The sequence below is a fragment of the Malaclemys terrapin genome, chromosome 8 (genome assembly GCF_027887155.1).
Source record: "Malaclemys terrapin pileata isolate rMalTer1 chromosome 8, rMalTer1.hap1, whole genome shotgun sequence".
In the NCBI taxonomy this organism is placed as follows: Eukaryota; Metazoa; Chordata; order Testudines; family Emydidae; genus Malaclemys; species Malaclemys terrapin.
Window position 1 is genome coordinate 44,596,132 of NC_071512.1, and position 25,403 is coordinate 44,621,534.

Consider the following 25,403-nt stretch of genomic DNA (forward strand, 5'->3'; position numbering starts at 1 on the left):
ATATGGCTTCGTTTAAAACTGGTTCTCTCTGTATATTTGTCAGTATGAGCCAGGTTTAACAATCAGTATAACATATCTACAATGCTGCTGGTTTAAAACCATACCATTAATAAAACCCACCCTCCCCACAGGTTTAAAGTTTGAATATAATTCTTCAAGCAGTTTGAGTCATGGGTGAGGGGTAAAACAGTCCTTCCCAGCGTGACAAACCTTAACCTGCCTTTTTTGAACAGGGTTATTTATATTACAACTGACTATGGTAGGAAAGCTGGCATCAACTTTCACTGCTTTGCATGGTTTGGGCAAAAAATGTTAAGGGAACGAAAAATCGCTCCACGTGCTCTATGGTCAATTACTAAGGCTGTGTCTGTGCTAGGGATGTGCATAAGCACAAGCCCCAATTCAAGGGCTGGCTGCAGACAGCAGAAATCCCTACAGTAAAGATGGCCTAAGATATTCAGCAGAGCCTACTGAAATCCCGGTATAGTCTCTTTGCCAAGCCTAACACTCAAGGGTGAAGGCTCCAGGACACTTCGCAAATGAGAAGCTAATTGTTTCACTGGCAAACCCCCCCAAAACTCACCCAAAAAGCTTTAATGTCAGAGACAAGAAAATTCCGGCTGTGGAAATCACGGCAGATCCTGGCTGCAATGTTGCCTGGTCATTTTGTTAAGAACATTTTAGAGCGGAGTGTGTTTTCCTGCTATGAAGAAACATGCAATGCAAACTGATGTGCTTCTGGAACCACCACTGAAAAGCTGTCTCCAGCTGACCCCTTTCCCAAGTACCTGCCTGGGGCTGGAACTTTGAAGCCCAAGTAAGGGCTGGTCTCTACACAAACATGCACCAAACTCATTTCTATTTCATACCTGCTATTTCAGAAGAAGTCTGTGGGCAAGTCTACACTACAAAATTAAGTTGACCTAAATTACGTTGACATAGAGCCACTGCAGCATTGAATCGGTTTTACATGTCCACACTATACTCCTTGTGTCAGCAGTGTGCACCCTAACCAGGAGCACTTGCGCCGATTTAACTGCCAGTGTGAGGCACTGTGGAATGATTGCTGAAAGGCAGCAACAGGCGATGTAAGTAACGCAGTCTCTGTGCTGACACTGTGTCAACTTCAGTATGGGTACGTCTTTTGATTTATCAAAAGCAATTGATTTATCCGGGATCGATATATCGTGTCTCGTTAAGACGCGATATATCGATCCCCGAACGCGCTCACCGTCGACTCTGGAACTCCACCAGAGCGAGCGGCGTAGCGCAGTCGACGGGGGAGCCTCGGCCGTCGATCCCGCGCCGTGTGGACCCCAGGTAATTCGATCCAAGATACTTCGACTTGAAGTTGCGTATCTTGGAATGATCCTCCCTCCCCGCCTCAGTGTAGACCAGCCCTATGTCGACTTAAGTGCAGAAGTGGAATTATTCAGTGGTAAAGTGGGAGAGTTATATTGGTGGAAGCTATGTTTTAGTGTAGATGCTTACAGAGTTAGGTCGATGTAGGCAGCCTTACATTGACCTAACTCTGTCGTGTAGACCAGGCCTGTATGGCTGCTCATTTAGGATTAAGAACGTTCTGTTTTAATGGACATTGTTAATTCCAAGTAAACTCACTACATTAGTGTATATTTGTGTGTAGCCCAGCCCCACAACAACGTTAAGGTGAACTCTAAAAGCAGCATCTGTGCTCCCCACTAATACATTTGCCTGGAGCTAATTGGGAACTCTTAACTGATGCAATTTGAAAAATGCATTGCCTCCCAGGGGACTGCTCCATACTGCCACCCCTCTCCCTCCTTCAGAGGCCCAGGACATGGCTGATGCAGCCAAATCAGTGCAGCTTCTCTAGACATTAACATGTCAGTGCTAGAGTCGAGTATCTCATGGCCTTTCAGGGCTACAGACTGGAGTTTGTTTGTGCCCCTCCAACAAGGCCCGACTCACGTCCAGCTCTACAGAGGGCCCAAAGAGTCTAGTAACACTAGAACAGGGGTTCTCAAACTGGGGATCGGGACCACTCAGGGGGTCACGAGGTTATTACATGGGGGGTTTCGAGCTGTCAACCTCCACCCTAAACCCCGCTTTGCCTCCAGAATTTATAATGGCGTTAAATATATTAAAAAGTGTTTTTAATTTATAAGGGGGGGTCACCCTCAGAGGCTTGCTATGTGAAAGGGGTCACCAGTAAAAAAGTTTGAGAGCCACTGCACTAGAACTATCATTTTTCATTTGTTCTGACAGATCAGCTTTAGTCTCTCCTGCCCTATGAGCCCTGCGCAGTTAGACTCGGGGGCCAAGATATTTTCCTCCTGAGAAAGTATGACCCAGGCACCCATTGGTGCCAACTGGCAGAGGGTCCGGGGGTGCACAGGGATCCCCAGGGTTAGGTATCTGCATAATAGTTCACTGAAGGGTGGCATGTGAGATCTCTGCTGAGAGCCAGCAGCCCACTAGTTGCCATAATCATTGTGAAATGTGTGTATGGATAAGGGTAAAGGAGCTATGTATCTATACTGAAAATTATGCTCTTAAGGTCTTGGAGTTGAGGCAGGTTACCAGGAGGTGCCAGACCTTGGAGATAATTCCTTTCATGCAGGCAATAACAGGCCTCTCCCCGCATCTGGCCATTTGTGTACTGTGTATTTATGCCACACATTGTAGGCCTATTTGAACCAGGTGCCAAGTCAGAGATTGCAAAACCTAGAGGAAGGAACAAACAGCAGGAGGATGTCCTATTGACAAACACAGACATTGGATTGGTCTGGTATATCTTGAAGCGCAAAAGGGACACACTAAATAGTTCACAGAGGAGGCAAACTGACAAACATGCTTGTCTCGGGAAAGGGGGATCACAGCCATGCCTGGCTATAAAGCGCTGCAAGGATTTGGGGTGAGCAATACTCTGCAAGACACAAGAGTCTCTTGTTCATTAACTCTAGGCTCTAGAAGGTACGTTATGATTTTATTGTATATGTAACCCTTCTACTTGCATCTCCATCCTTTGTTAAATAAACATATACTTGCTTTCACTATAACCCTGTCTAAGTGCTGTGTGTGAAGCGTGTGTGTGTGTGAAGCGTGTGAAGCGTGTGTGTGTGTGTGTGTGTGTGTGTGTGTGAATGGAGGTGGAACTGATAAACAGGGGTGCGCTGTTCCTTTGAGGCAGAGAATCTGTGAATGCTGCAAGTGTCCAATGGAGCAGGGGTTGGACACTCCAGGTAGATGCTCAGAGGACGCAGGAGAGTGCCAATTGCTAACCTGAAGAGTGACAGTGGGGCCTCCGAGGCCCAGAGGGCAGGGCTGGTGCTGCCCAGGGTCAGTGGAGTTGGGGAGCTGATCACTGGCAGGCACAGACACTGCTTCTCACACTAAAGCCACATGGTAGCGAGGTGCCTTACAGCCCTGGGTACCCAAGGAAGCATCACAAAGTCCTGTGGGAATGGCCAGGGGAAGTCTGAGGATCCTCTTGTAGGCCTCCTCCCAGAGTGTCGCAATGGGGATGGTTTGTCCTCTGCAGAAGAAACCAAGCCTGGCAGAGCTAAGGGGATATACAAGAGGACAAAGCCATCCACCTTAAGATTGTGGGCCTCTGTGGAACTCCAGCACCCAGCGCCATGGGCACAGGGAGCTGGAGAGAATAAATATAGGCTGGTGTTGTATTATTTTTGACTAATATTCACATCTTCTCCCCACCTGTTCCCCTCACTCCACCTGCCCTAGCCCTCCTGAACTCACTCCCTTGGGCCTTGCAGAGAAGCCTCCAGAGGGATGGGGTGGGATGGGATAGTGCCAGGTACATGGCAGAGTCCTGTGGTGTAGGAAGGAGAACCACATATGTAGGGTTCCCTCCATGCACAGGTCTAGGGCCAGTCCAGACCATGGTAACAAGGCATGTGGCTTTACTGGTGGAGGGATACAAGAAACAGTCCCAGTAATTTAGCAGGATTGCAACTGCTTTGGAGGACAGGGTCATAATTCAAAATGATCTGGACAAATTGGAGAAATGGTCTGAGTTAAACAGGATGAAGTTTAACAAAGACAAATCCAAAGTGCTCCACTTAGGAAGGAAAAATCAGTTTCACGTATACAGGATGGAAAGAGACTGTCTAGGAAGGAGTACGGCAGAAAGGGATCTAGGGGTTATAGTAGACCACAAGCTAAATATGAGTCAACAGTGTGATGCTGTTGCAAAAAAGCAAACATGATTCTGGGATGCATTAACAGGTGTGTTGTGAGCAAGACACGAGAAGTCATTCTTCTGCTCTACTTTGCGCTGTTTAGGCCTCAACTGGAGTATTGTGTCCAATTCTGGGTACCGCATTTCAAGAAAGATGTGGAGAAATTGGAGAGGATCCAGAGAAGAGCAACAAGAACGATTAAAGGTCTTGAGAACATGACCTATGAAGGAAGGCTGAAAGAATTGGGTTTGTTTAGTTTGAAAAAGAGAAGACTGAGAGGAGACAGGATAGCAGTTTTCAGGTATCTAAAAGGGTGTCATAAGGAGGAGGGAGAAAACTTTTTCACCTTAGCCTCTAAGGATAGAACAAGAAGCAATGGGCTTAAACTGCAGCAAGGGAGGTTTAGGTTGGACATTAGGAAAAAGTTCCTAACTGTCAGGGTGGTTAAACACTGGAATAAACTGCCTAGGGAGGTTGTGGAATCTCCATCTCTGGAGATATTTAAGAGTAGGTTAGATAAATGTCTATCAGGGATGGTCTAGACAGTATTTGGTCCTGCCATGAGGGCAGGGGACTGGACTCTATGACCTCTCGAAGTCCCTTCCAGTCCTAGAATCTATGAATAAGCAGACTAAAACTTTCCTAAGGTAACAGTGTGTGTCAGGGCAGCGATGTACAGATGATATTGGTAGTTGTTGTAATGTGACCATCCCAAACTCATACATGAAGAACCCAACATGCCACCATATACCTAGGAAGCTGACGGCACCACCTATATTAAGGTTAGCCAACATTTACCATTATAAGTCTGTTTTCCGTTGCTTGTAACTTTGCCAAACTAATTGCTAGGGCTGAAACTTTCCATGCCAGGTGTCCGTGTTTTTTTTTTGTTTTGTTTTGTTTTTTTGGGTGGGGGGAGAGAGGAAATTTTCAGACAAAATGGCTCAACGGTTTCAGAGAATAAGGTTAGGAACAAATGTATGTTTCCCCACAATAGGAAGTTCTGGCAACTTTCTCTGAAGAGCTCTAGTATCCCCATGCTTTGGAAAAGGGACTTAAAAATTAGTAGGGGTTGGCTTTTTATCAGGGAGGTGTCATTTGCTTTTCCCATGAAAATCTGCCCAAATTTGACCAAGTTAGAACCCTTTGAAAATTTCAGTTTGCTCAAAGAAATCTTTGATTTTTCGCAGCTAAATTCCCTGAACATTCCATCTGCACTGAGCATGCTCCAGCTCAAAGGTGAGCAGGACTATCCCTGGAGCTGCAGCTCTGAACTGTGCCAGGTCTGGGCACCTGAACTGAGAGCAGATGACCACTTGCTGAGCCCAGGCAGCATGGAGGAGGAAGCTGCCTGATTTGAGTGCAGAGGGGACCTGGAGTAGATTGGGACAAGGAGCCTGGGGAGGAGGAGATTGCCAAGGTGACAAAGGAGACTGGGAGCCAGACAGGGAAACTAGATGGGGGTTGGGCATTGGGAGCAAGACCAAGATAACAAGACGACCATGGGGAGACTGGGACTAAGAACCAGTGGGCAGGAGAAAGGAGGAGAAGCAGGAGGAGGAGACAGATCTGACGAGGAGCTAGTGTACTGGGAGAGAAGTGGTACAGCGGGGCAAAGACTTGAACAAGAAGCTGGAGTGGAGGGGACTGAGATTGGACAAGTACCCCCAAGGAGGGAGACTGGTACTGAGTAGTGCTCACATACTATTTTTTCCACAAAACCCCGACTTCATTCAGTGCACAGGATGGGCCTGCTCTGGGGATGAATCAGGGCTGTGTAGTGAAGGAGGCTGTTGTCTGTAGCGCCTCTGCTCCATTTGTTACAGAATTTGGAAAGAGTGTACTGAATGAGGAAGGGGGTTGTAGGAAGAGAAAGGACAGTCTCATGATTAAGGCAGTCAAAAACTGCCCTAGAGAACTGGATTCTATCCCTGCCACAGAGTACTATATAATGCTGCACAAGTCACTTAAACCAGTCTTTCCATAGGTGATCACTAATTGGGTGTTCCTCATTTTCTGGGGCCCAACTTGAAACCATGAGGTCTGATTTGCAGAAGCGCTGAGCACTCACAGCTGCAGATGAAGTCAATGGGAGATGTATATACAACATATAAAGTGCTATATAATGCCAAGTACTCTGAAAAATCCTGCGCATTTCAAATTGGGCAGCTAAAATTAGTGGATACTTCAGATGTTAATCTCTGTGCCTCGATTCTCCATCTGTAAATGGGGACAATACCCCCTCACCTCACAGGGGTGTCATGAAGATTAATTTATGTTCGTGAAACACTCAGATACTACTGGTGATGAGCACCATAGAAAAGCCAACTTGAAAATGAGTAATTCTGTCTTCAGTGCAGGGTTTGAATAGTGTGCAATACATAAAGTCTGAGGCCTCATGTTGAACACCCAGGAGTAAAACATTGAATAGCTGTCCATCCTGTGCACTGAATAAGGCAGATCCTGTGGAAAAAAATAGTATGTGATCATGTAATTGAAGACTATCAATGCAGACCCACAAGGGGCTGAATTAAGGTTGCATGGACATCCCTAATTCTGTTGGAGTGCTTGCTTTTGTAACCGTAATAGTGTTCTTTTTATATAGTTCTTGTGTGAGAGACAATTTTAGCCAATATCCTCCACTCCCATTTCTGCTGGAGGACTGCAATGAGATGGTGACAGCAAAACAGGCTGCTAGAATCTGAGCTACAGTCCTCCAAGTGCATAAGTGATGTACAGATTTAATCAGGAAACAAACTCTGAACCTTATTACTATGTATGTCAAATGAACCCATGCACTGAATTCAAGTTTACACTGATGTTGCACTTTTTTTTTTTTAGTGGTTGTCTACATAGAAATTTTTCCAGTTATACCAGCATAAACACCCCATGTGAACACACTTACTCTGGGATAAGAGTGGATTTTTTCTGCCAAACTTAAACTGCTTCCAAAGTGACAAACTAAACCAGAAAAAATAGTATACCAGAATAGTACATCCACATGGGGAGTTTAGCGCTTTAAATTCACACCCTACCTTATACCGGTATAACTTTTTTCCCTGTCAACAAGCCCTAACATGCTTGCTAACTCCGATCTTGCGCCACTAAACCCATGCATTCAGGCATTCTCATATTACAGCTCCAATCTGGAATGCTACCGACAGCAATGAAAAGCAAGCAAAGGTTCTATTACCTGATGTTGCTGAGGACTGTTCCACTATTCCAACCTTTACCACCTGGAATGGAAAACACAATTGAGTTTATATGTATTGGTTGGCTCCATCACTTGAAAAACTGTGAGCGAGAGGCTCAGACTCACAAATTCCTTTCCCATCACTCTGGTGATGCAAAAGGGCCAGAAAGATGGTGCAAATAGGCAGTGGAGTACTCTACTGGGGATAGAAATCCCCGACTGGCATACAACCAGCTATACTAACTTAACAACAGTCCCGTCTCCCTGTAAAGGCGGCATGGAACCTAGGGATAGTTATCAGCCAGTGTAACTTGAATCAACCCCTGAGACTGCTCAAACTTATACCACAGACCATACCGGTCCCCTGCTGCTCCTAGAAACAGGAATGGGAGCAGAAAGATAACAGATAATCATTTTTGGCTACACCACTTCAACTACCATCGAAATGCAGCCACATCTGGGGTGTAACACAGTTTCTGTTTAACAGTTTACCCCAACACTATGAGATAGCCAGGAAGAAAACAGTATCTAAATGATAATTTTCTAGCACCAGAATTAATGCAACCAATACCAGTTAATTCTACACTAGACCTCTCATTCTGATGGATAAAGATGAATTGATCATTGAACGAAGAATCAGTGGTTACCTAAGTGCAAGTGAACATGATCTGATTCGCAATTCCACAATCATTTAAGGTGGCTTCACTGATGAAAGAATCCTAGTTTAGCGGGGAAGTGAAAGCAGCAATACAAAATAAAGACAAAGTATAACAAATGGGGAAAAGGAAAAGTTAACAGCGATAAATATAAATCAGAAGTTATGAAATGCAATACAAGATAAAGAAAGCTAAACATGTCAATGAAAAAAATCTATGACTAGTAGGGTTAAGGACAATATGTTTTTTAAATTTATCAGGAATTTATCACTAGGTGAGATGATAAAACTGTCTGATACAGATAAGGCAGAAGAAGCATTCAATAACTATTCCTGCTCTGTATTTGGAAAGAAGCCAGGTGATGTATTCATATACAGTGATGAAACACTTTCCAAACAAACATTAATTAAGGAGGCTGTTAAACAGCATCTTCTAAAGCTAAAAATGTTTAAAAATCAGCAGGACAATATAACTTGCATCCAACAGTTTTAAAAGATTTGGCCAAGGAACAAAATGAACACTCAATGCTCATTTTAAATAAACTTGGAACTTTAGGGAAGTTCCAGAGGAAGGAAGGTAGTGTTGTGCCAATATTTATAATGGGTAAATGGGGTCATCTGGGTAACTATAGGCCAATTAGCTTGACATCAATGCTGGGAATCAATAATAGAATGGTTAAATAAGGCAATCAGTAAAGAATTAAAGATGGTAGCAGAATTAAATGCCAGTTAAGTTTTATGAAAAACAGGCCTTTTCAAACAAACTTGGTATTGTTTCTTGATTAAGCTAATTTGATTTGAGAGAGTTGTGTTGACATAACGTTCTTGCACATCTGTATCTTAGTAGCACATAACATTGATTTAAAAAATCATAGAAAAATCAAGACAGCACTGCAACACTGTGGCTAAGAGGGCTAAGATGATGCTTGGATGAATAAGCAGGGGAACATAAGTGATGTGTAATTACCTCTGTATATAACATTGGCAAAACCATTACTAGAATATTATATCCAGTGCTGTTGTCTGACTTCAAAAAGGATATCGACAAACTAAAAAGAGTTCAGAGAAGAGCCACAAGAAGGATGTTGAAGCCTGGAAACCTGCTGTACAGTGAAAAATTAAACCAGTTCAATCTATTTAGCTTAACAAAAAGAAGATTAAGAGATGACTTGAACATGGTCGAAGTACATAAATAGTACAGGACTCAAAGAGCTGGTCTACCCCAGAAAGTTATTTTGACCTAGTTATGTCACTCGGGGGTATGAAAAATTCACACTCCTGAGACACGTAGTTATGCTGATCTATCCCCCAGTGTAGACAGCGCTAGGTCACAGAAGAATTCTTCTATCACCCTAGCAACCCCCTCTCGTAAAATGGATTACCTACACCGACAGGAGAATCCGTCCTGTTGGCGTAGGTGGGGTCTCCACTGAAGCGCTGCAGTTGTGCCACTGCATTTCAAGTGGAGACCAGCCCTCATAGGGGTGGATTTACCACAGGAAGGGAAGCACCCTTTCCGTCACTATGGCTGTGATGCTGTAGTGTTTCTGGCACAGACATACCCTAAGATAGCAAAGGGATAAAACGACCCACTTGCTGAAAGTGGAAACTTCATAAATTCATACTGGGAAAAAGCCACAAGTTTTTGTAGGTAAGGGTGGCAATCCCTGCAGCCACTTACCAGAGAATGGCGTGGATTCTCCATCAATTCAGGGCTTTCAAATCCACATTGGATTTCTTTCTAAAAATACGTTCTCTGGTTCACCTGCAAGTTATTGAGCTTGAGGCAGGAACTGCAAGGGGAAATTCTGTGGCCCATGATCATAATGGTTCCTTATGGGTTTAATCTATGAAATTGGAGGGGGAAATCAGGACAGCAGGATGTAGTTACCTAAATTTGAGTGTGACCAGGGCCCTGAGGCTAAAGAGTGTGCCAAGGGCTCATAAATAACAAGTTAGTGTGTTTCAACTTGGCAGTTTTATGAATGCAAAATAGAAAGTTTTCATCTTTTTTCAAGAGAGAGAATGTTCTTCACCCATATTTAAAATAGAGAAGCAATGCTCATTTAAAATCAGTCAATGTGAGAACTGCTGAACCAGTATTCTTCAAACTTTATTTGGCAGATTGCAATGAGAACTAAACTTAAGTCAAGAGGAGACCTTTATAAAAACCTGAAAGTTGTATTGTGTGCGGGGTTCATACCACTTTAAGCCTAATATCTTAGCTCCTCTCCCTTTCATTAGGAGAGCTGAAACACTTCACATAAGGACACACACCCAGTAGTAAGCCATGACTCAGAAAAATTCATTGATCCCAGAGCTTGCTTGACACTCAAAGTCATGAGAATACTTGTCAGTTTGGAAAAGTCAGTGTAATTCACCTCACAGCCTCAGGGAGATTAGTACCTCAGTTAATAAAGGAGTATATCAACAGTAGAGCTGCAAAGGCAGATTTCCTGGGAAGGCTACATCTTAGGACAGAAGCAACAGAGGGTCCTGTGGCACCTTTGAGACTAACAGAAGTACTGGGAGCATAAGCTTTCGTGGGTAAGAACCTCACTTCTTCAGATGCAAGGGGAAGTGAGGTTCTTACCCACGAAAGCTTATGCTCCCAGTACTTCTGTTAGTCTCAAAGGTGCCACAGGACCCTCTGTTGCTTTTTACAGATTCAGACTAACACGGCTACCCCTCTGATCTTAGGACAGAGAAAGTCATGAAGGTGAAAGCAAGGTCAACCTGAACCAGAGGTCAGCCTTAGGATAAGACCTGCTAAGAGCTCTAAGGCGTTTGGGACTTTGACACTTACACCTGGAAGTACTACTGATCTACACAAAACACACAAAAGCTGACTTAAGATGGTCAGGAGGAGGAAGAACTAGTCACTCCCCCCTCCCCCCCCATAGAAAGCAAGGGAAGATACTAGAATACAACAACAACCAGGAGTCTGGTGGCACCTTAAAGACTAACAGATTTTTGGGCATAAGCTTTTGTGGGTAAAAACATCACTTCTTTGGATGCATAGAGTGAAAGTTACAGATGCAGGCATTATATACTGACACATAGAGAGCAGGGAGTTACTTCGCAAGTGGAGAACCAGTGTTGACAGGGCCAATTCAATCAGGGTGGATGTAGTCCACTCCCAGTAATGGATGAGGAGGTGTCAATTCCAGGAGAGGAAAAGCTGCTTCTGTAATGAGCCAGCCACTCCCAGTCCCTATTCAAGCCCAGATTAATGGTGTTAAATTTGCAAATGAATTTTAATTCTGCTGTTTCTCTTTGAAGTCTGTTTCTGAAGTTTTTTTGTTCAATGATAGTGACTTTTAAATCTGTAATAGAATGACCAGGGAGATTGAAGTGTTCACTTACTGGCTTACGTATGTTACCATTCCTGATGTCCGATTTGTGTCCATTTATTCTTTTGCGGAGGGACTGTCCTGTTTGGCCAATGTACATGGCAGAGGGGCATTGCTGGCACATGATGGCATATATAACATTAGTGGATGTGCAGGTGAATGAGCCCTTGATGGTGTGGCTGATGTGGTTGGGTCCTCTGATGGTGTCACCAGAGTAGATATGGGGACAGAGTAGGCAACGAGGTTTGCTACAGGGATTGGTTCCTGGGTTGGTGTTTCTGTGGTGTGGTGTCTAGTTGCTGGTGAGTATTTGCTTCAGGTTGGGGGGTTGTCTGTAAGCGAGGACTGGCTTGGAAGCTTCCATCCAAGACACATCACACGATCCATTGTCTAGCCAAGCCAAGCCCTAAGACACAACCGAATTTGCTCCAACCCCTCAGACAGAGACAAACACCTATAAGATCTTTATCAAGCATTCGTAAAACTACAATACCTACCTGGGGAAGTAAGGAAACAGATTGACGGAGCAAGACGGGTACCCAGAAATCACCTACTACAGGACAGGCCCAACAAGGACAATAACAGAACACCACTGGCCATCACATGCAGCCCCCAGCTAAAACCTCTCCAACGCATTATCCACGATCTACAACCTATCCTGGAAAATGATCCTTCGCTCTCACAGACCTTGGGAGGCAGGCCAGTTCTCGCTTACAGACAACCCCACAACCTGAAGCAAATACTCACCAGCAACTAGACACCACACCACAGAAACACCAACCCAAGAACCAATCCCTGTAGCAAACCTCGTTGCCTACTCTGTCCCCATATCTACTCTGGCGATACCATCAGAGGACCCAACCACATCAGCCACACCATCAAGGGCTCATTCACCTGCACATCCACTAATGTTATATATGCCATCATGTGCCAGCAATGCCCCTCTACCATGTACATTGGCCAAACCGGACAGTCCCTCCGCAAAAGAATAAATGGACACAAATCGGACATCAGGAATGGTAACATACATAAGCCAGTAAGTGAACACTTCAATCTCCCTGGTCATTCTATTACAGATTTAAAAGTCACTATCATTGAACAAAAAAACTTCAGAAACAGACTTCAAAGAGAAACAGCAGAATTAAAATTCATTTGCAAATTTAACACCATTAATCTGGGCTTGAATAGGGACTGGGAGTGGCTGGCTCATTACAGAAGCAGCTTTTCCTCTCCTGGAATTGACACCTCCTCATCCATTACTGGGAGGGGACTACATCCACCCTGATTGAATTGGCCCTGTCAACACTGGTTCTCCACTTGCGAAGTAACTCCCTGCTCTCCATGTGTCAGTATATAATGCCTGCATCTGTAACTTTCACTCTATGCATCCGAAGAAGTGAGGTTTTTACCCACAAAAGCTTATGCCCAAATAAATCTGTTAGTCTTTAAGGTGCCACCAGACTCCTAGTTGTTTTTGTAGATACAGACTAACACGGCTACCCCCGATACTAGAATACAACAAAAACCACTAGAGACATCTAGTGGCTGAAGAGAAATCAACAGGTCAACCTTTCAGGCATAAATCCTTTTAATTTTATAACCTTAAACGTTAGAGGATTGAATAACCTAAGCAAGAAAAGAGTAAACCCGAGAAAGGCAAGTTTGCTCGATTGCTATGAAACACATCAGCAAGAGAATCAGAGCACCAGAAGGGCAGGCAACACAAAAGTTTCTATTTCTCTCAGCATGCCTACAATGGCAGGGTAAGGGGAATAGCGACTCATTCACTAAGAATTTAGCCATAGCACCCAGGAGCCTGGATCATGGACCAGAACCCCATTGTGCTAGGTGCTGTACATACAGAACAAAAAGATGGCTCCTCCTACCCAAAGGAGCTGATGATCTAAGTGCAAGATCAGAGATAACATCAGTTTAGGCAGACAGTGTAGTACAAGTAAACAATGAGACAATATTGGTCAGCATAATAAGCAATGGTTTCTGCACACCAACCACTTAGTGGCTGTCAAGTTCTTTGTGGGCCTCAGGACCAAGGAGAGTTCTGACGAGGGAGTCGAAGGTGGAGAAGGAGGTAGGGTTTCGGATGTTCATGAGAGAGCTTTTCCCAGGCGTGAGGGGCAGCATGGGAGACAGTACAAAGGTGCCAGTGGGAACATCTAACAAGTAGGCACTGGAGGTTGGTATCACGGGCCAATAGAAGAGCACTGACAGCTCGATAGCAAACGAGAGCTGATAGGCTGGGGATTGACTGCAGGGCCTAGAAAGTGGAGAAGGGAAGCTTGTGTTTGACATGATAGAGAAGGGGGAGCCAGGGCAAGGATTAAAAAGAGAGGGGGATGACATGATTAGTGATGAACTAGGAAATAATTTTTGCAGCAATATTCTGAATGGGTAACAGCAGGACAAATGCAATCTTGCCAAGGCCAGAGAGAAGGATGTTGCAGTAATCAAAACATGAGATGAGAGCCTGGAGAAGAACTTTAGCTGTGTGGATGGATAGGAGGGGAAAGGCTGGATCTTAGAGATGTTATGCAGAAAGAAATGCAAGATTTAGATATAGGCTGGATGTTGGGCCACAGTCACCCAGCTCTCAGTCACATGTTTTGAACATTAAAACACTAGTACTGAGAAAACTGGAAGGTTAGCAGATTTCATACAAAGTATTCCAAAACCAGCTTGAGTTAAAGGAAAATAGCTCTTTGTCAAACTTGAATTTTTGGATGAAGTTGTAAGTTTGGTTGATAAGGGTACCTGCATTGCGATAATATACTTGGGCCTCTTTAAAGTGTTTGGCCTAGTACCACTCAATAACTAGTCCTATTAGTTCAACATATTAATGGATTTTAAAAAGATTCAACAGAGCCTCAAAAGAAATTCTATGTGGGAATTGCCACCCCAATGGGCGTGTTTTCAGTGTGGTCTGTTCTGATAACCAGGCCTACACATTTAACCTAATTGTGAGCTCAACTGTGGAAAGTGAATGAAAATTCATGAAGGGTCACAATAACCTGCAACAAGTGCTGGTGGGAAAAGATGCAAAAGGGGACAGCTAAAAAGGAATGCTGATATAACTCCAGGATTGTACCAGGCATAACTCAAACAAGTGTGGGACTGGAAATCAATGGACCAAAATTGGTGTCTTGGAAATTAGGCATAATGGGCAAACAAAACAATGAGGGGATGGGCTAATCCACCCTCCACTCCCTTTTAAAGAGCCTTAAAAAATGCAGCTATATAATTTGTAGGTTTCTTTTTCAAAAAGGGCATGTTTTCATTTTGAGATTATTGGGTAAAAAAATTTGAATAAAAGTTAAATTCCTTTATATGCAATATTATGCTGGCAGGGTAACATTTGAGGCTGTTAACTGTGTGTGTCCTGGCTTTAAAAAGTGATTCAATTTTATACTTAAAAGTTTATTTAAATAAAGACTTGCTTTTCTGAGCATTAGATTTGCTTTGCATAACACTTCTCATTTTAGGGCATTTATTTACCTGTCAGGAATGGTCTAAACTCTAGATAATACTTTGTGCTGCCATGAGTGCAGGAGACTGGACTAGATGACCTCTCGAGATCCTTTCCAGTCCTATGATTCTATTTACCACGCACTAGGTACCACACAATTCTGTGCAGCTACAGGTAAAGTGGTACACAAATGTGTAATATGAAATGCCAAGAGTTGGTTGCAGAGAGAAAAGAGTAAAACTTTTCTCAACTTGAACAGTTTTCCAGGTAAATCCTCAGCTCAATTTCAGGAAGGGCTTTACTGGTAAGTTTCACTTTTTAAAGAGGAGATGGGCTGATAGGTGATAGATTCTTCATCTCTTGAAGTCTTCAGATCAATAGTGGGTGCATTTCTGGAAGATTTGCTCTAGTCAAAGACAAGCACTGGATTCAGGACAGGGGTAACTACGTGAAAATCTATGGCCTGTGTTATGCCATAGAATGTCAGACTGGATGATCTAATCATCCCTTTTGGGCTTCAGAATTTATGGATTCAAGTGAGATTGTTAATAATCAACCTTGTTTTATGAAATTCACCAAACTTTAACCTGCACATCAAAGCAAATACTCACCCCAACAAAGGGAATGAACTTCTGGGACGATTCTTCATCAGGGCTAGAAGCAACGAAGAGAGAGTGATTAATAAGGAGTTCTTTCAATGCTGAGACAAAAAATTCACGTTACTGTTTCAATCAAGCATGCAGCAGGAACTGAAAATGTGCAAGCGCCAATTCTATTTCTTCTCTCAGCATCCCTCTGACAATATTCTGAGAGCCCACACTGGCTGGGGAGCATTGTACCTCCTCAGGAATCTTCTTAAAATAAAATGGGAAGCTTCCTCCCCCCCCGCCCCCCACTCCCTCGCTGTTTTTTGTAGAGAGAGAAACATGCTTTAATGACATGGCAGTAGCTATGCTCATACACATGACCTCCTACTGCAAAGAAATGAACCCGTGCCACAACATACATCACCAGCAATACAGAGACCTGCAGGTTACTTACTAATAACTGAAGCTCTCGGAACACATTGCCTTCACGAGTCCCACTTTGCAGTCGAGTGGCATACCTTGCAAATCCCAGAATCACTAAAGCAGTTAGCCTGCCATGGGTTAACAAGCCATGACACCTTACTTGTGTAGCACCAGACACACACATGCACAAGAACAGGTAACCCCTGCCACAAGGAGCTTACACCCTGAGTGAGACACACAGCGCAAACAAAGCTCAGGGCCAGAGTGGGAACAGAGTGCTCTTGGGAGATCACTGACATTTAGGTAGTGAACTGGAAATAGTGACTTCAGAAGGGCTGGGAGGAGAGGCAGATGGCTCCCCCAGACAGTGTAAAGGGACACAGATGAGATGTCTCACGTACAGCCCCAAATGCAGCGATGACATGACTTACACTTTGAAGGAGGTGGCATATCAGCCCTGCCCAGTATTCGAAACATGGAGGAGGGGAGAGAAGAGATCTGTGGTGGTACAGAGGAAGGAGTGGGAGCAGGAGGCACACTTGGGAGGCAGGGAGACAAGAGAGAGAAATGATGGGTAGGAGAGGAGGAAGGGAAAGTAACTATGATGCTTGGTGGGGAAAAAAACCTCTAGGGCACCATGGAGGGACACTACAAGAGGTGCAGGGATGGGGACAGAATGGCAGAGGTCAGGAAAGGGCCAGTGGAGAGGCCTGAAATGTGTGCGTGCACATCTGAGGCTGAATTTGAAGTCGAAGAAAGCAGGTGGGAGAGTTTTAAATCTCATGATTTTTGAATGCCGGGAGCTTTGCACTCTGGCAAAAAAGGCGTTTGCAGTAGCCTGGACTACTGCAGAGCGTAGCTCAAACACTCAAGACGTGGAGTCCATCAAAAGAAACAAGCCACCCTGTAGTGCTCTCTGCAGCAGATCCTCTGAAAAGGCGTGGAAACACGAAAAATGCTGACAACTGCACAAGTCGGATTGGCTAGACAGCTTCCTCCCAGCCCTGTGTAAGGGGTGGCATGCAGCTGAGGGATGTGTGACTCAGGCACAACTCCCTCCCTGCTTCAGGGGCAGGGGGTGTTTTACCATAGCCCTTCTTACGGTGCAACTTACCCTTGCACTGGCTCAGCTGGTAGGAGTGTTGGGGTGGAACCAAGGCTCCGTTCACTTCCCAACCCAGCCATTTTCTTCATGCTTCATCCACGCTGAGCAAGAACTAATTATACAGACCCCCATGTCTTTTATCTAGGCTTTCCATCACACCCTTTTAACTCCAGTGCCAGCCCTTGCCATGTAACCTCTAGAAACATCCCTGAACAAATCCTCCTAGAGTACACAGCAGAGAAACTGGGAAGTGCTATTGATCCATGTCCCTGAGAAATCTCAAACGGACAATGGAAGTTGTAGAGCTGTTGGGATAAAACAGCAATGGAATCTCAGTCCTTTCCTTCCTCAGCTACAGTAGATAAGAGCTGTCCTCATCTGGCAGCCTCACACTGCTGGCCACTCAGTGGAATGATGAAAGTACCAGAGTATCATGCTTCTTAATCTTGCTGCTATTCAAATTCTCTTTAAGCACTAAAAAACCCAAACCAAACGCTGTTGCAGCAGAACACTTGTTCAGTTCTGCTGAGGACAAACGCTGAGTACCAGAGTAGAATCCTTCCAGGGAAAGCTGAGACATTGGTGATTCTAAAATAGTAGTTTGCCCATTTTAAATGGCAAGTAATGGTTCTTTTCTTAACTACTGCTCGACAGTTGGTTAATGGTTCTTAAAATGACAACTGAACAGATTTCAGCTAGAAGCATTAACCCAAAATCACTTAGTTTGGAAGAAGGCGCTCTTCTTTAAATATTGTTCTTTTGGAGAGTATAGAAGTTTACTTATTTTTATGTCTATTAATTATTTTAATAGAGAAACACCAGCAGGATGGATGGACTGACATACGTATAAGTGGCGCTCAGAAACAATGAGTGCCACAGAAAGCCTTAGCAGTTAGCTAAGAGATGACTGAATGCCCAACCTTGTAATGTACCAGTAATCAGGACTGCTAGGAAGAACTGAAGTACTCGCCACAATGCATATCGGATTCGATATCGGAACAAGCAATTCTATGGTGTGGGGTTTTTTTGTTTTTTGTTTTTTAAAATGGCTTTGAAAACCACAGTCCCAGGCTCCTTCGTCTGACACTTCTCTTGTATTTAACTTCTGGTTCTTGAGGTTGGATCAGACTGGCAGGAGCTGGAATTGGGGGCTGCTGGTCTCCCTCCCTTCTCCGAACAATCAGTGGGGAATAAGCCTTACAAGCCAGCCTCTGTCCAAAAGAAAATGAAAGAACAGGGGATCAGGGCTGCTTCGCCTGACTAAACAAGACCAACGAAGGCCTAGTTTGCATTAGAAAAGGTTTTGATGAAATAGTAACAGTCAAGAAGGGTAACCTAGAACTACAGGGGTTTTAAATATGAGAGTAAAAAAATTGAACAGCTGCCCTGATTTTGCAAAACGTGGTCACTTTATATTAAGTTTCCATTTATAAAGGGTGGATAAACAATTAACAGGTGTTCTCAGACTGTTACAGACATGAGGAATATGCTACAGAGGGCAATCAGATCAGCAGAAGATGTTTAAGTAACCGGTTGACCTGCAAAGGGGGATAACAGCACTTTTCTAGTCACAGGGATGGGAAGGTTAAAGGCACTAAGATTGTGAGGCACTAACCTATTACAGTGATAGATGCCAGAAAAGTACTTAAGGTTGGTTAGTCAATTGTTAGCCTTATATTAAAACACTTATTAACTCTTTATACACTATAAATGTAACTTTAATACAGAGTGTGACACTGAATGTATCGGAGCGGGCTTGACTTTACAGTCGGAGGTCCAAAACCAGGCTCTCAGTTCCAGCCATGCCCCCATATAGGCAGCTGGAGAAAGGGGTGGCAATTCTGTCCCTGCAGGTGATGTTCTTGTGGCCCATTACACTGGTTGTAGGCCAAGTGCCAACATCATCATCATGCAGGGCAGTCACTCCACACCCCAGAATTCTCATCCTTAGGGATGAGGACATCAGTGCTTGCTGCTAAGTCACTGCAGCTGATGGTCACAAAAATACTGGTTTTGATTTCATCAATTTGCATTGTGAATAAATGGATGAAATGGCCAAAAGTCATTTTGATGCTTTGGAAGATTCACTTCCAAATTCGATTTCTCCCTGTGGGTGGGAAGCATTTCAGTCTCTCTCTGCAACTTCAGACCATGCTATAGGCTGCATCTGTGCCACAGTAGCACACTGCATTTGAGTGTTCTTGGTCTCCCGAAAGACGTAAAATTCTTATTAGAGTGACCATAAGCCCTTGCAAAACCAGCATCTTTTCCTGGAATGCAGCTATCGGCGATCATGAGAATACAATAGAATGTAGTAAAACATCACATTTCAGCCCCATTTACCCCCTGCTACATAGTTCGGAGAGGTCAAATTATTCTAAGATACACTAAGATGATCCGAGGAATGGAAAATCTGTCTTATGAAAGGAGACTCAAAGAGCTTGGCTTGTTTAGCCTAACCAAAAGAAGGCTGAGCGGAGATACGATTGCTCTCTATAAATATATCAGAGGGATAAGTACCAGGGAGGGAGAGGAATTATTTAAGCTCAGTACCAATTTGGACACAAGAAGAAATAGATATAAACTAGCCATCAGGAAGTTTAGACTTGAAATTAGACGAAGGTTTCCAACCATCAGAGGAGTGAAGTTCTGGAACAGCCTTCCAAGGGGAGTAGTGGAGGCAAAAGACATATCTGGCTTCAAGACTAAGCTTGATACGTTTATGGAGGGGATGGTATGATGGGATAGCCTAATTTTGGCAATTAATTGGTCTTTGGCTATTAGCGGTAAATATGCCCAATGGCCTGTGATGGGACACTACATAGGGTGGGATCTGAGTTACTACAGAGAATTCTTTCCTGGATGTTTGGCTGGTGAGTCTTGCCCACATGCTCAGGATTTAGCTGATCACCATATTTGGGGTTGGGAAGGAATTTTCCTCCAGGGCAGATTTGCAGAGGCCCTGGGGGTTTTTCACCTTCCTCTGCAGCGTGGCACACGGGTCACTTGCTGGAGGAGTCTCTGCACCTTGAAGTCTTTAAACCATGGTTTGAGGACTTCAATAGCTCAGACATAGGTCAGGAGTTTGTTACAGGAGTGGGTGGGTGAGATTCTGTGGCCTGCGTTTTTCAGGAGGTCAGACTAGAAGATCATAACGGTCCCTTCTGACCTTAAAGTCTATGAGTCCATTCCCTCAGAGTGCCCCAGAGAGGAAATGCTGTCATGTTTCCATCAAGTGCAGGTTTCCATCAAGTTCTCACCAATGCCAACCGTAACAGGCGGGCATGGCTGAGCCAAAAAGAGGCATGGTTCGGGGAGGGAGGGGGGAAGGAGGAACAAAGCTGGCACTGTAGGCTCCCCCGAGTTGCACCTAGATTCCAGCATACAATTTGGCAGCTTCAGAGCCTGCGCTTTGAAAGAGACCATGCTGGGTGCCAGGCCCTGGGGAAGTGTCCCCCCAGCGAGGGGAAATGTCTTTCAGATATCCTGTGCTGCTCAGTGCTCACTGGCACGTGAGGTGCTCTGGCAGCATTAACTACCATGGTACAGCGAGGGCATGGGGTCTTGCCTTGCAGCAGCCAGGTCAGTAGTGCCACCTCCAGTGGATAGGCCTGGCACTGGTACAAGGTTGCTGGTGTAGCTAACACCTACTGAACAGGGCAGCTTTCTATGCCACAGCGGTCCTATATGCCACAACCTTCGCTGACCAGGGTCAGCAATACCCTGCATTGACCTACTGGCCTGTAGCCAATCAGCTCTCTGGTGACCAGTAAGGGGGACCTCATCAAAAGCAGCAGGCCCGTACTAGTGTCACTTCCACTTCTTCCTGTCCAGGGAGCTGACTTCACAGTATTTCAAAACACCTCCCTTTCTCAGACATGGGGAAGGACTGCTACCACACCCCACACAACTACCAACATGCCAGGAAGAGCATGGCTTGGGAGTGGGAGAGGAGGGTGCAGGTTGTGCTACTCTTCTGGCACATTCTCTGCTCACCCTTCTACTCAGTCTGCTTTTTTTAATACATGGGGTGACAACTGGGGCCATTCAGTTTGAAATATGGGAGCAGGAGAGAATTTATTTACAGATCACAAACACACTCTACATTTTTAAAGAGGCGTAAATGACAGACTCCCCAATACAAGTGAGCAGTGCTTTCATTTCCAAAGCCAAGCTGCAGCCTAGATTCATGCAAATGAGATCCAGAAGCCCCAAGAGGCAAACTGTAGTGGACTTGGAATTACCATGGGTAATACTGACTTCGTTGTCTACTGCCAGTGAATGCTCAATGACCTGGCTAGACAACTATTGAGAGTTACCACTGGCAGACAAATTATTCCAACTATGAGGACTAAAGCCTACAAAAATTCCTAAGTACTGTACAACAGAGTGTTTCCTTCTAGAGAACAGAATATGTCTAAACCTGAAGGTGCTACAGCAACACAGCTATGCACCAGTAGTGCTGGTCGTATAGACACTTACTACAGCCCTAGAATGGTTTTTCCGTCACTGATGTAAATCCACCTCCTCACGAGACAGTAGCTAGGCTGATGGAATAGTTCTTCTAGTGGGGTTTGGGTGACCTAGCTACATTATAGAAAGTGAAATTTTTCACAGCCCTGAGCAGTGTAGCTCCCTCGACCCACATTTTGGGTGTAGTCAGTCTGTATGAGGACTGGTCATCAGCATTAGGTTAAAGATCACTAGCTACATGGTAAGTAAATGACCCTTCCCATTGATACCATTTAATCTCATCTGGACTGCAGCAGTCTTCAGCTATTCCATAACTAAATCATTTCTCCTCCTCCCCCCAACACCACCACCACCACCGCCACCCACCCACCCACACAGAGTACGTCACCCAGAAGAGACAAAATACAGCAAATCATTTTCTCCCTAAACCCCTTCCTCTCCCCCAGTCTCTGTATTTTGGGAAGGTCAGCGGATGCTCCAAAGAAACGGGGCAAAGCTTTCAGACAATATGCAGTCTATCACAGGCAGTACATGCTTCAGTCTTGCCATGACAAACAAAACAAGTGGGGGGGGGGTTGGGTGGGAAGGAGAGCAGAAGTCAATTAAGTTAGGATCAACTGGCAGAAAACAAGTTATAAAGCAGCTCATTACATATGGCTAAGTTCTGGAGACTGGTTTCTCTCTCTGGTTTTGGTGTTCTCAAATCACTAGAGCTTGTTTAACAGAGCAAGTGTCAGGATGCTGGGAAGATTTTTAAAGTGTTTCTAAAAAGCAATTTTCTGTGAGCTTACAGAATAGAGCTGCTGCCTTCAGCACAGACCCTCACAAAGGACGAGTAGCTTTGAAGAAGTTGTTTCCCTCGGCTCAGTAGGGAGATGGAGAGCTCTACAAGGCCTTGTGACTGGAACTCTGAACAGAGGTCACTGGACCACTCAGAACTGGGGCAGAATGCAGAGTCTGTCAGACCACAAACACCAACTAGGGTTAGAGAACCAAATACCTCCTGCTACTCTTGCTACATTCTCATTTGCCCTCCCCACCACCTTGTCTTAGATTGAGGAATATGCAAAAGCTAGTCTGAATTTATGGAGTCTGCCATTCCAGGAGCTACATTTCTCTTCTTTCAACTTGTTATGGGGAAGGGAACCGCTGGCCTGTAATCTTGAAAGACCCACACAGTTCTACTCCAGCTGAAGAGGTTCCAAAACCTGCAGTCTAAGGGAATGTCTACCCAGGGATAAAAAAAACCTGTGGCTGGCCCAGATCAGCAGACTTGGGCTGGCGGGCTAAAAAATTGCTTGGCAGACATCCAGGCTCAGGCTGGAATCTGAGCCCTAGGACGCTGCAATAGTGGATGGTCCCGGAGCTCAGGCTCAGCAACTTTTAGCTCTGCAGCCCGTCAGCTGGCCTGGGTCAGTCACGGCTGTGTCACAGAGCTTTTATCCTAGTATAGACGTACACTTAGCAGTACACTTGTTGCCATTGTTGGGAGCAAAGAACATTCTTTAAAATTACACTAACGGTGACACTTAAAACCTTGGTTTAGTGTGGATCCTTCATACACTACCGTAAACCCCATAATAGCTGTGACTGAAGTGTTACCTAGAAGATAAAAGGCACATGACCAACATAAAAGCCACATTTATAATAACCTTACCTGTACTGACATATTAAAACCAAAATACTTCATAATTCCAAATCACTTTTACATACGTTACCTATTAACACCATTTGATTAACTCAGTTTTGAGAGTAGGAACCAGACTGGCTAGCTTCACTTTCACATTCTCATGCCCTCAAGTGACATTGGCCAAACTCTTTATTTTCTGGATAACATTTCTATTCTTAAATCTATTTCCTGTGAAACCTGCATTTTGGCTCCCCAAACAATTGGCTCTGTGGTCCTTGGAACAGTGCATTCTGCCACCAGAGGCAGGAGTTTGAAAAGGAACAAACATAATTTAATTTGAAGCACAAGTTAAGCATCCCAGACCCGCAGGAGCTGTTAAACAAGGCATAAAAGACCACCCCAGGAAAAGTATAGAAGGTACAGAATGGGGAAGGGAACCTAAAGAAGGATACCTTATGGTAAAATCAAAATGAAAGCTCTTTTTCCTTTTCAGAAAGCAACCAAAAGAAAAAATGAACACGTTATTATACTTATGATAGAAAGCAACACATTCCTTTAGATAGTGCTAACAGAGTCCTACTTGTATGTTACTTTAAGAAATAATTCCCTCAAGTCACTGCCATCAGTGAGCACCATTTCTGAAGGAAACCAGAGCTAGGAGATAATTTCCCATCACTCCATGTGATAAATTGCATCTCTAACCTCTCTAATTTCCTATGTGGTACTTGTCTGAAAGCAGAAGTTGTTTGAACAGACCCATAAATAGATTTTAGAAACTCTAAAAACCTCACATTTTAGCCAGGAAGTAAAGATACCAGGGAGTGAGGGCCTGTGGCAATGGTTGAGGAGCCAAATAAAATTCTTCATTATTTCACTTCAAAGTAGCCCCAGACAGACCAAGCAATCTCTGCATGGCTTCAGGCACAGTGAAACAAGAGGACCTGAAAGGTGTGATGCCAAGCCTATCTTTAAAAAGGGAAAAGATGTGAGTCAGGTAACTATGATCTATTACAGGCTCGCGTGAACTGCTGGAATCTATCGTAAAAGATAGCTTGATGGAATGGGGTGGACAGACATGGGTGTAAATAGAAAACAGCACGCTTTAAAGAAATCTGAATAGCTTATCTCAGATGGAATTATCCTCCGAGTAAGGAGGTTACACAGGCTGTTGACAAGGGAAACACATATGATGTCTAGCTAGATGTCAGAATGTTTTCAACGAAGTACCACTTGCAAACTTGATTCTTAGATCAACCAATCTGGGCATGGCAGAAAGTCAAAGTGGGTAAACTGGTTAAATGGACATGCTCGTTATAAATAGGAACTAGAAATGGAGAAGTCAAGGGGGAACCGAACAAGAATACAACAGTTAAAGCATGCAGGAAAGACAAAGGCAGCAATATTAGAACAAGTTAATGCTATAGTAAAAAGATTTAGAATTTCTCCCTGCTATTTGTGGAGAGAATGCAGTTTCATTCATAAATCAGGAGTGAGACAATCAATCATGATACTACAATAATTAAGCAACCAAATGGCTAAAGTGTTGTTATTAGGTTAATATTACAGAAGAAAGTTTGGGCAGGAAGTAAGGGGGACATTAAAATATAGCTAACGAGAAAAGCAAATTAGAGTATTCAAATATTTACTAATCGGCAGGTCCAGAGATATCTAACTGTGCGGGCTATGGGAGTGAACTAAGGATTTCAATGAACCAGTTCAGTTACTTTCAGAAAGAAATGGGGAGCAACTAGAGGATTGCAAACATAATATGCTGCCAAAGAGGAAAGAAAAGTAACGAATAATTACTCCTTGTAAATTTAGCTTCTACTCCTATAAAAATTGAATGCAAAGGAACTACAGCACTGTACCATTAAAGTCACAAGTTCTGCACCAATTTAGGAAGTATCATTAAACTCAGCTTTACTTCACCCATGTGGCATATACACTATATTTCCGATTTTTGTCACTAATCGGAAAACTCCTATGCCACCACATTGCGCCTTACTCCCATAGGTCCCCCATCATCACTGCCATACGTGGGCACAGCCGCTTCTGCCCCGCTCCCCCTTTGCCCCTATCCTGTTTGCTGACTCCTGTACTCTCCTCTCAACCCACATCTCACAAGCCGCATATCCATGTCAAGGCTGAAGTAAACCCTGGTGAGCTCCAGCCATCCTGAGTGGGACCCCTATAATGCTGTAGCTGCCAAGGAGAGGAGCAGCTCCTTCCCCCAGTTGTCAGACAGGAGCTGAGGCAGTATTCTCTACCCAGGCTTTTGCACCAATTCTGAGGGAGGCAGAGGCCAGGACCCCTTGGAGA

General features: G+C 44.2%; 1 protein-coding gene across 13 annotated transcripts in view; it reads right to left on the minus strand.

The window, feature by feature from the left end:
- The window catches only part of LOC128841594 (metastasis-associated protein MTA1), a 367,485-nt gene that overhangs the window by 205,164 nt on the left and 136,918 nt on the right, over window positions 1–25,403 (minus strand). For 10 of the 13 annotated variants that reach the window (XR_008445888.1, XR_008445887.1, XM_054036784.1 and 7 more), the window contains 2 exons: window positions 15,478–15,520; window positions 7,378–7,420 (listed from right to left, as the gene is read on the minus strand). Coding sequence is in view for 10 of the 13 variants with exons in the window: in XM_054036784.1 (XP_053892759.1) it covers window positions 7,378–7,420; window positions 15,478–15,520 (86 nt within the window). In the remaining 3 variants the exon portion in view is untranslated. Of the gene's footprint in view, window positions 1–7,377; window positions 7,421–15,477; window positions 15,521–25,403 lie in introns of those variants that run through there. The other 3 variants (XM_054036786.1, XM_054036788.1, XM_054036789.1) reach the window with 2 other exon arrangements.